At 58.6% G+C, this 10,490-nt stretch overlaps 1 protein-coding gene across 13 annotated transcripts in view; it reads left to right on the top strand.

The window, feature by feature from the left end:
* The first annotated feature begins 757 nt into the window (after window positions 1-757).
* Window positions 758-10,490, top strand: part of EBF3 (EBF transcription factor 3) — a 119,780-nt gene continuing 110,047 nt past the window's right edge. For 10 of the 13 annotated variants that reach the window (XM_072340329.1, XM_072340322.1, XM_072340321.1 and 7 more), the window contains exons 1-4: window positions 7,177-7,972; window positions 8,061-8,217; window positions 8,436-8,499; window positions 9,063-9,118. In XM_072340329.1, the coding sequence (XP_072196430.1) occupies window positions 7,839-7,972; window positions 8,061-8,217; window positions 8,436-8,499; window positions 9,063-9,118 (411 nt within the window). In that variant the 5' untranslated portion in view covers window positions 7,177-7,838. Of the gene's footprint in view, window positions 871-7,104; window positions 7,973-8,060; window positions 8,218-8,435; window positions 8,500-9,062; window positions 9,119-10,490 lie in introns of those variants that run through there. The other 3 variants (XM_072340316.1, XM_072340324.1, XM_072340328.1) reach the window with 3 other exon arrangements.

The raw sequence follows: 10,490 nt of genomic DNA, 5'->3' as shown, positions 1-10,490 counted from the left end.
GTAGCTCCATTCCTGAACTGCCCTTCGCTACAGGAATCCACCTGACTTGGAAACAGTGCTATTTATTTATTTTTCTCCTAAACACCTTCACATCTTGTAACCTCACATCACTTACAGCGGTGCTGCATCACTAGAAAGCGTCTGTGTGAGCAGGGCTCCGAGTCTCACTGCAGCTTCCCTCCTCGAAACGAACCAATGCTGCACGAGTCCTTGAGCTGAGCTGGAGGAGGGAGGAGAGAAAAGCAGAAATAAACAGACCAGAATTGCTCCTGGCCGGTGGGATCCCGTGGCTGCGGTGCGGTTCCAGCACACGCGTTCCAAAACCAAACATTCAAGCGGACGCAAAGTTTTTTGAACCCCCCTCTCTGTTAACACGGCACCGCGAGGGCACCGCTCCCTCCTCGCGGGCCGGGCCGGCTGCCTCACCGCCGCTGAACCCGCAGCTCCGGCACTTCCCCCCCCCCCGCGTCGCTCACGGCGGAGAAAACTGTTGCGTTCCCAAAGCGCTGCGCCGTGAGGACCGCGCACCGCCGGACAGCGCCGGGCTCCTCTGCGCTGTGGCGCAGCTCGCAGCGTCCGGGCGGGGCCGGGAGGGGCCGGGAGGGGCCGGGGCGAGGCCGTCGTTTCCACCCCCGCGGGTCCCCCGCGCCCCCCGCCCGCCCCCCGCCCGCGCAGCTCGGGGGGGGCGCTTGCGCACTGCTGCGCTCCGCGCAGCTCCGTGTCCCAGCGAGGCTCGGCCGTAAGTGTGGTGGTAAAGCGCGCAGAGCGCACGCACTCCTCCGCCGTTCCCCTCCTCAATAAACAGTGCCCTCCGCGCGGGTCGGGGCTTTCCCTGGGAAAAGCTCTCTCCGGCCCCATTGGCCGCCAAAGGTAAGCGCGGGGCTCGCTCCCGCCGCGCGCCGGGGTTGCGCACCTTTTGCGCGCCGAGAGGGACGGAGCGCCACGGGCGGGGGGCAGCAGCGGGGACCCGCTTACCTGGGATGGGCTGCGCGCGGAGACCGCGGGGGGTGCGCGCCCGCAAGCGTCCCGCCTCGCCGCGCATCTGTCCCGTCCTGCGCGCAGGTTGCGCGGTGCTGCGCGGGTCTCGGCCGCGTCTCCGGGGTTTTTTTCCTCTCCCCTCCGCACAAAAGAGGAGCCGGGCGCCGCCGGAGCCGCCGGTCGAGGTGCCCGGGCTGCAAACGGAGAAAGCAATTAAAACTCCTCCTTTCGGATTAACAACCAAAAATTGATCGATCTGTCAGGAATACCGCTGATTTATGAAAGGTGCTTATTTCCCTGGGATGGAGAATTTTATGTTCTCTAGGTGAAACGGAGTTCACTCAGCTCCAGAGTAGATTGATGTTTTAATAAAAATAAATAAAGGGAAAAAGCGAGCCCGGTCTGTGGGGACATCAACTCTCAAATCGTGGAGTTAGACTAACAAATCAAATCGCGTTATCTTTACATTTCATATCTTTTCATCTAACGCCTTAAAAACTGGCGGGCAGCGCCGCAGACCTTTATTATCTGTAAAGTTTTTTAATCCGACGCTCCGAAGTTCAAACAGGAACCATCAGCGTGTGCCGAGAGCGAGGCGGCTCGCAGGCTCGGAGCAGACTGTCCTGTAGATGGCACACGGTCCCCACGCTACAGCCGCTCGGAGCGGAGATGCGCGGGGGGAAGCTCCGCTCCAGCACTTGTTGTCGGCCCAAAGCTGGCTCGGCACTGCGCGGGGCGCTCGGGAGTGCGCGGGGAGGTGCGGGCCGGGGGGAGCGGCAGAGCTGCCCGGGGGAGGGGGGGGTCCGTCGGGGCGGTGCGGGGTGCGGGGCCGACCCGCGCAGTGGGGCCAGGCAGCAGCCGGGCGCCCGACGCGTTTGTCTTTGCAATGTAAATTTCAGCGGGACAAATTGCTTATTAATAGTCTAGAAGAGAAGGCAGTTTCTTTCTTTCTTCTTTTCTTCCTCTGTTTTTATTTCTGCATGGCCCCCAGCTATGCTCTGGGCAGCCTCACCGCCCAGCAGTTTTCTCTGTTTCAATATCCTAAAGAAAATGCAAATCGCCGAGCTGTGGCCTTTTGAAAAAGTTAAATTAGCAACAGCGTTAAGTGACTCCATTAGCATGGAAAACATACAAACGTTTAATGCGGGAACTGCCCTTCTCCCTCAGTCCGGCTCGCTCCTCTCCGCGCACCGCTCAGCGCTTCTCCCGAGCCGGGCTCGGCTGAAAGATCCCCGCAGCGCTGCCCGAACCCGGGGAGCTCCTGGAGCGGGACGGCCCCTCAGCCCTTTAGGGCTGAGAGAGGCCACGGATGCTCGCGAGGGTCGTGCGGGGCAGCGGTGGGCTCGGGGGGAGCCTCCCTCTCTGCCCCCCGAGGGTAGCGGCTGCCCGGTGCCCGGCGCTCGGTGCCCGCCTCGCCCCGCCGGGGGCAGCGCTGCAGCCCAAAGCTCCGCTCAGCAGCGGGCACAGCCCGAGGGGACGCGGCCCGCAGAGCGGCCGGTCCCGCTGCGCGTTGGCATCTGCCGCTCCGAATCCCTTCAGGGCAGAGCGCCGGGGAGAGCGAGCCTTGACCAGGAAAGAGTTAAGGTTTATATTATTCAGCTGAGGTCTTGTTAGGATGTAATCTGCATTTTCTAACTACTGCGTAATAAAAAGTGAGAAGTTTTGAGACACCTTTCTTGATTATACCTTTGGCGATACTTTAGGTTTTACATTTAATTTGCATTTTGTTCTTAGTGAATATTGAAGTCTTGAGTGGAGGATTGAATTTTATTAGGACATCTGGACTGACAATATCAAATCAGACACCAGCGTCCCAAAGCATGCTAAAATTTCAGAGTTAATTAGAACGAAGTGTGTTTAATTAAAGCCAATTATAATATCTGAAATTATCTGATCGATCCTTGTTTGTTCAGTCGCGCTCCCCTCATATTGTTTTCGCTCTGCGGGAGGAGCCGGCCGGCCGCAGCCCCCCGCGACTTCGCACCGCACCTCGGGGGCGGCCCCGGCGGAGCAGCGTTGGGAGCGGGCCGCAGCCGGGCGGTGCCCGCAGAAGAGCAGCTCCGTGCGGCGTCCGCCGTGCGGGCACGGGGCAACTTTCAGCCTTGTTCTGTCGAGAACTAATTCTTCCTTTAACAATATCGGGGGAGCGGGGGGTGAAAGCTCTCCTGGAGGAGTGCAGAGCCGAGAGGTACCTTCGGCAGAACGGCTTCACACCGCCCAGAGGGCTCCGTGCCGCTCCCCCCGCCGCGCAGCCCGGCCAAGAGATGCGCAAAGAGAGCGCAGGGCCGCAGGAAGGGCGCGGGGTAGGCGCAGAGCGACTTGGGCAGAGCTGCCCGAAAGGACCCGAAAGGGGCAGGACGTACCGTCCCCCGAGAGCCCCGAGGCCTGCGCCGAGCCCAGTGGCTCCGCAGTGCCCGGCTTGTGCCCCGCGGGGCGCGCAGCGGGACAGCGGGCTGCCCGCACCCGTCGGATGGCCCCGCTCGGGTCGCGGATGTGTGCGCCCGCGCCGGGAGCTCGGCTGTCCCTCGGCCCTTCTCTGGGCGCGGGGTGATCGGGAATTGGAATTTCAGCCAAGTTCCGAAGTTGGCCCGAACCGGGAGACGGAGGCGTAGAAGCGGGCGGAGGGGAGGCCGAGCGGAGCTGCGATCTCAGCCCTGCGCGCCCGCTGAGCGGCCCCAGGCGCCGGGTGCGGGTTGCGCGGCGCCGCGCGGAACGGCCGCAGGGGACCCCGCCGTCGTTGCCTCCTCCGCAGCGCGTTCCCCTTCGCGTGGATATCGGGAGGTGCCCGTCAGCGGCCAGCCCCCGCCCCCCGAAAGCGGAGCGGCCGTACCTGGGCATCCTCCGCTGTTACCGAAAATACCCGAAAATACCCATTTGTCACCGCTCCGCAACACAGGAAACGAGAGTTAGCCAAAGATTTGTTTCTGTTCCTTCGGGCATCAATTCCACCCGTGTAACCCAGCGCGTTAATAACAGCGGCGCCTTCGAACAATAAAAGTGAGAGAGGTGCGCGGAAGCTGCGCGGACCCCGCCGTACGACCCCCCAACCCCCCCGGGAGAGCCGCGCAGCGCAGTGCGGGTCAGTGCCACCCCCGCGGGACTTGGGGTGCGGGGCCGGGGCCGAGCCGAAGGGAGAGGAGCTGGGAGAGCCCCAGAGGGTCCGCGTGGCCAAATCCACGCGGGGCTCCGTGTTGTGTGATGGAAACCCTCGAAAGGCGGGGTGTGTGTGTGTGGGGGGGGGGGAATGAAGTTACAAAAAATATAATAAAAAATAAAGTATAATAATTAAGCTAATAGTCCCGAGAGGATTGTCCCGAGGAACAGCACCACCAAAAAAATAATAATAATAATAATAAAGTTTAGGAGAATCCTATAACAGCTGTGGAAATGAGGCTATCAATTTTAATCTGCGCGATCCATGTACAGTACGTGATTATGCGTTATTATATGCGAAAGGAGGAAGGGATCCTCGGAGGTGATTTATTGCGGCCAAGGGGGGGGGGGGGAGGGTTGGGGGGTGGCTCCGGGCCGGGCGCGGCGGGCGGTACCCGGGGCGCGGGGGCCGCGGGGGTCGGGAGCGCTCGGCCCGGCTCGGGGGACAGCTGGGCTGCGGCCATCTGAGCGACATCTGGGAGCCCACTGGTGTGTGGCACGCGAATCGCTTGATGTCGCTATTTAAATGCAAATTTGCGGGGGGGGATCACTGAAGCCTCACCCCGTAAATTCACACAAAAGGGAGACTCGGAGAGCAAAAGGAGGAGGAGGAGGAGGGCTGCGGAACCGGGAGGGCCCGGGCCGCCCCCGGCAGCCCCCGCAGCCCATTGCTCGCCCGGCGCCGGGCCTCGCTGCGAGGTGCTGCCCACCCCCCCGAGCGGCCTCGGAACAAAAAGCCCCGCGAGGTCCCGGGTCAGAGGGGAGAGCCGGGCCGGGCATCTCCGTGCGGAGCCGCTGCGGACAGGAGCGGTGCCGTGGCCCGACCGAGAGCGGGGAGCGGGGAGCCATCCCAGCAAAATAGAGAAGGAGGGGGGAAAAAAAAGCAACAAAACCCAACTACAAAAAAAAAACACCCAAGAACAAACCCCACCACATAAAGTTGGTGAATGATAAAGACCGTATTTTCCACGCTTTGGGTGCAGGACCAGATGATCTAGAAAATGAGCTGAAATAGATTCAGCCTCAGAGCCTGTTGTGAGGAGCAGCTGATTCCCCTATTTCTGGCCAGATGGCTTCTGAACACAGATTTGCATTCATTTTCGCTTAATATCGTCCAAAATAGTGGGGCAGCTGCATTTGTTGTCAAAAAGGTTTAAAACTCCCTTTCTTTCTGGGGCAGGATCGTTACCTTATGCGATGAGCTTATGGAACTTTCTTTTTTCCCCCCCCCTCCCTCTTTAGTCAACAGTATCAGATTTAAAAGGATTTGTTTTAAAACCTCCTAATTTGGTAATCAGATTTAAATCGCCTCGGCGCGTGTAATCTGAATTAAAGATACTGTAAATGATTTGAAGCATTACGCTTTCGTTAGCACGGGGAAGGGGCAACTTCGGCATTGTTCCGCTGGAGGAAACAACCGCACCGTTGTGGCGTCGTCGCCTATTTGTTTCGCTTCTTTGAAGATGCGCGCTTTTTGCGCTCCCGTCCGGAGCGCCCAAATATCCGCGCAGCGCTGTTGGGACCGTCGCTTTGCGTTCCGTTCCCCCCCCCCCATGTCACCCCGGACGGCACCGCCGCGTTTTGGGGCTGCGCCTCCATCGCTCCGCGCTGCTGATGAACACGGGAATTTTTCCTTTTAATTTCTCATGAATAGTTTCCATACACTTTGATTTAAGGTTATTAACATTCTATAGACAGTGGCATCTTTAATATGTGGCGATCGCTTCTAAAGACTAATCTCATTACCCTCAAATAGTCATAAAATATGATTTTATTATACTTACGTATTTAATTAGACGGCCAGCAATGTAATGGATTTTGAGATCGGGTAGAGCAACAGCTTTGATAATTCACTTATCTTTGGCAATAGTCATTAACCCCCAACACCAGCAAAATAGATTGCTTTCTAACGCAGCTTTTCCCTCACCCCTCGGAGGAAGGAGCGGGCTTTCCCGACAGCGCGGGGCGGATTTCCATCCGCACCGATTCATCGCTACGCGACCGACCGGACCGGCCGCGGTTCAACCGAGCGGGGAACTCCTCGGCCGGGTCGGGAGGAAGGAGCCGCGCAAGGCGGGCAGGGCGGCTCCGCGCACACGGGTTGCGCGGCCACGGGGCTGAGAGCGCAACCTCACGTGTGTGTGTGTGTGTGTGTGTGTGTGTGTGTGCGGAGGGCCGCGCTCTGCTCTCCCCAGGCCGGTGCCCATCGCAGCCTTTGTCCGGCCCGGGGCACCCCCCGCCCCCAGCGGTCAGCCCCAGGCCGCGCTCTGCCCGCAGCGCCCCGCGGCCCAGCGCCGCACGGGGTAGAGTTGCGGGGCGGCGGGACCCCCCTGTGCTCGTGGGCAGGTGCCGAAGCTCCTCTCGGCGGGGCAGAGCCCAGCCTCCCTCCCACGGTCGCGTTGTGCACTCACTCCTTTTATTTTTCTTTTCTTTCCTTTTTTCCCCCCTTTTTCATTTTTTTAAAATATATATTTTTAATTTTTTTCCCCTCTTTTATTTCTTCTTATTTTCAACCACTCCGCTTTAAACTTCACCGCCTTCATTTTACTTTTCTCCATTATTTCTTCGGGCCTTTTTTTTTTTTTTTTTTTTCCTTTTTTTTTAAATCATTTTACATTTTAATCCCTTTCTTTTTTTTCTCCTCCTCTCTCCCCACACTTCCCCATTCCTTTCCCAACCCTCATCATCTCCCTCTTTAATTATCTCCTTCCGACTCTTCACCACGCACCTCCGTCCCCCCCACACACCCCCTCCCTTCACCCCACCCCACCACGAGCAGCAGCTTGGGCCGGCAGGGGCCGGCAGGAGCGCGGCGGCGGCGGCTGCAGCGGCGGAGGCGCGGGTGCGGGGCCGGGCCGTGCGGGCCATATATGGCTCGAGCTCCGCCCCTGCGCGCGTCAGCGCTGACAGCGCGGCTCCCGCGGTGCGGGGCCCGGCTCCCGGGAAGGGCGCGCTCCTCGGGGAGGGAGGGCCGGGCTCCGCGCGCCGCCGTCCATTCCGCGAGACGCCACGGGCCCGCGCCCCGCTCTCCTGTGCCCGGGAACACCTCCGCGGTAATCATTTTTGCGTTTATTTGTCTTTTGGAGCAGGAGAGCCTTGCCAGAAGTGGTCGATTCAGCGGTGTCCTGAAGCCCCCTTTTTTTTTTTGATGCCGTTTTCACTAGGATGACACCACGTTGAGCGCATCTACAAAACAACAACAACAATATTTCTTCTTCCGACCAAAAAACAACAACAACAACAACAACAACCCCAACCAACCCCGAACCCCCCAACAAACCAACCCCCCGAACCCCCAAACCTCGCAGTGCCGCCGGCTGTACTTCCACTTTTTCTTTCTTTTTTATTTTTTTCCCCTTTTTTTCCCCCATTTTTCCCCCCTTTTTTCCCCCTTTTTTACCCCCTTTTTTTTTCCCTTTTTCCTTTTTTTTTTTACCTTTTTTTTTTTTTCCTTCTTACCATTCCGAACCTCCAAGCTGGAACGCCACCCGCGCGGCCGCGCAGAAGAACTCCGCAAATTGTTGATGTGGTGCCCGCGCAGGACGCGCTGAGGAAGGCAGCGAGGCTCGGAGCGGACTCTCTTCCCGCAGAGCTCCGGCACCGAGCGCTCCTCCGGAGAGGGGCACCGACCGAGCCCGCACCGCACCGCGCTCCCCTCCTCGTCCCCCCCTTTCGCTTAGGAGCTGCCGCCGCCCCCGCTCGTTTTAATGTTTGGGATTCAGGAAAATATACCACGAGGCGGAACGACCATGAAGGAGGAGCCGCTGGGCAGCGGCATGAACCCGGTCCGCTCGTGGATGCACACGGCCGGAGTGGTGGATGCCAACACGGCCGCGCAAAGGTAGGTGCGGCCCCCCCCGGCCCCGCCGCTCCGCCGCCGCCCGCTCCGCTCCGCGCTCACCGCCGCCTTGTCTTGTTCTCTCCCGCAGCGGCGTGGGGCTGGCTCGGGCGCATTTCGAGAAACAGCCGCCTTCCAACCTGAGAAAATCCAATTTTTTCCACTTCGTCTTAGCTCTGTACGACAGGCAGGGCCAGCCGGTGGAGATTGAGAGAACGGCTTTTGTGGACTTTGTGGAGAAAGAGAAAGTAAGTCTGCCCGCCGCTACTCCTACCGCTATCGCTGCTCCCGTTCCGACCGTTAACGTTACCGTGACGGCCGTTCCGAAGCGCGGTCCCGACGCCGCAGCCCCTCGGCCGGGCGGGACGGGGCCGTGCGGGGCGGGGACTGCGCGGGGCAACGCAGCGGCCGCCCGGAGCCGCGAGCCGCGCTCGTACTGAATGTCGTTATTTATCGTTACTTGCAGGAGCCAAACAATGAAAAAACTAACAATGGGATTCATTATAAACTTCAGTTATTGTATAGCAATGGTAAGTTTTGCCGTCGCCTCGCGCGCAGCAGCCGAGTCTCGCTTTCTTTTTTTCAAGGCCTTTTTATTACGGTGATGATGATGATTTTGTAAAGATTCCGAGATGAAAATTGCACGCGTGTAAACACGGCTCCTTTCCCCGGCACGGGAGGAAAACAAAACAGGAGCGATCAATAAGTCAATGGCACTTCACATGATTAAGCGGCCGGGCTTGAAGTGGGGAGTAAAAAAGGGGATCGATAGGAGCTGCGCGCAGCTCCACTTTTAAGTGACTTTTCCCACTTTTGCCAATTACCGCTAATTATCGCGGCGGAGCGGAGCGCAGCCCGGCCCGGCCCCGCCGCCCCCGGCCCTCCGCCCCGGGCCCCCCCGCCCCGCTCCGCGTGCGGGCAGCTCTCCCTCCTCCTCCCCATTTCTTCTTTTGATTTTGATTTATTTATATTTCTTTTTTTCTCACCCCCCCCCCCCCCCCTCCTTTCATTTTAATTCTAAACCGGGCGCGATGTAACCCTGCCCGGTTCCGTGGCAAACTCTAACGCGGATTTTCTCTCTGCTTCCCCGCAGGAGTGAGGACGGAGCAGGACCTCTACGTGCGCCTCATAGACTCCATGACCAAACAGGTGAGAGCCGCGCTGCTCCGGGTCGGGCCGTGCCGGGGAGGCGGGGGGGGGGGGGTCGTGCGGAGCTCCCCGCTGTCAGATCCGGGCTCCCCGCGCTGCTGCGGGGCCGCATCGCCCAGCGGTGGGGCAGCGGTTGCGATGTGGCCTCGATGGGTGTTTGTTGCCGTGTCTGTTAGCATTCGTTTAGCGAAGGGGTTAGAGAGAAAAGGGGAAATAACCCCAGCGAGTTGCCCACATTTATTTTTAAATCCTTTTTATTAATTATTATTTTTTAATCCTTTATAACTTTTATTTGTTTTTTTTTTTCCTTTTATTTTTGGGGTTGATATTTTTCTGGCCGTTCTCCTCCCGGCCACGCTTCGCCCTTTTTTTCTCACCCCCCCCCACCTCCACGTTTAACCCCCCCCCCCAGTTTCTTTTATACCGAGCCGTGGAGTAACGCGAGACGTTCCCTCGGATTTAAAAGTTAAATGTGCCGAGGTGAAAAGTCAGCTTGTTCGCCTCTGGTCCGCGCTCACCCCGCAGCCCCCCATCTCCATAATTCAAACTCCGTGCTCCAGGGGTCACCCCAACCCGCCGCTCCCTGCGCGCAGCTCCTGTTTCCTCCCCAACCCTCTGTCAGCCCTTGTAAATAACATAATTACAAGCGGTTCCTTATTCAATTATTTAACCTGTCTTGGACAACTTTTCCGCTGATAACTCCGCGAGAGCAGCATCGTTTTGCTCCGCAGCAATGAAAGGCGGAGAGCCGCTCGCGGGCTTTGGATTTCATCAACTTTTTATTAATACATTATATTTTTTTTCGGAGAGACGCTTCAAAAATATACATATATATATATATAAGGTTTTTTTTGGAGGGGGGCGGGGGGGGGGGAGGCGGCGGAGGGGGCAGTAAGAGGAGGAGGTGAGAATGGGGGATGATTTACAGTGCTCTGGAAATCAGATCCCTGGGATGGAAATGAGAACCGCGCCTCCGATCTGCTGCCCGCACCGCCCTGCGGGATCCTCAGCCCGGGGTTTGGGGGGGGGTGTTGGGGGGGGATGGCTGGTTTATAGCGAACTTCTCGGCCCTCTCCGCGAGGAGCGGCCCGGAGCGGTGCGGGGCCCGAAAGTTTCCCTTCGTGCGGGGCCGAGTCCGGGCGGCCGCAGCGGGATGGTGCGGGGCTCCTCGCGGAGCGGAGCGCAGAGCTGTGACAAAGGCGGAGGCGTCTCTCCCTCCCGATAATTATTTCAATGGGTTACAGAGGAGCCCTTGTAAACTCTGGAGCGCTCTCGAGTTGACAATGTGGGTTTATTTCCTTTGTATATAAGAGCTAAACGCTTTCGGAAACCGCTGTAGTGGTGCAATTAAGGGGCTCCTGTAGGAGGCTCC

The sequence above is a fragment of the Excalfactoria chinensis genome, chromosome 6 (assembly GCF_039878825.1).
Source record: "Excalfactoria chinensis isolate bCotChi1 chromosome 6, bCotChi1.hap2, whole genome shotgun sequence".
NCBI classification, from domain to species: Eukaryota; Metazoa; Chordata; class Aves; order Galliformes; family Phasianidae; genus Excalfactoria; species Excalfactoria chinensis.
This window is presented reverse-complemented; position numbering and strand designations above follow the sequence as displayed.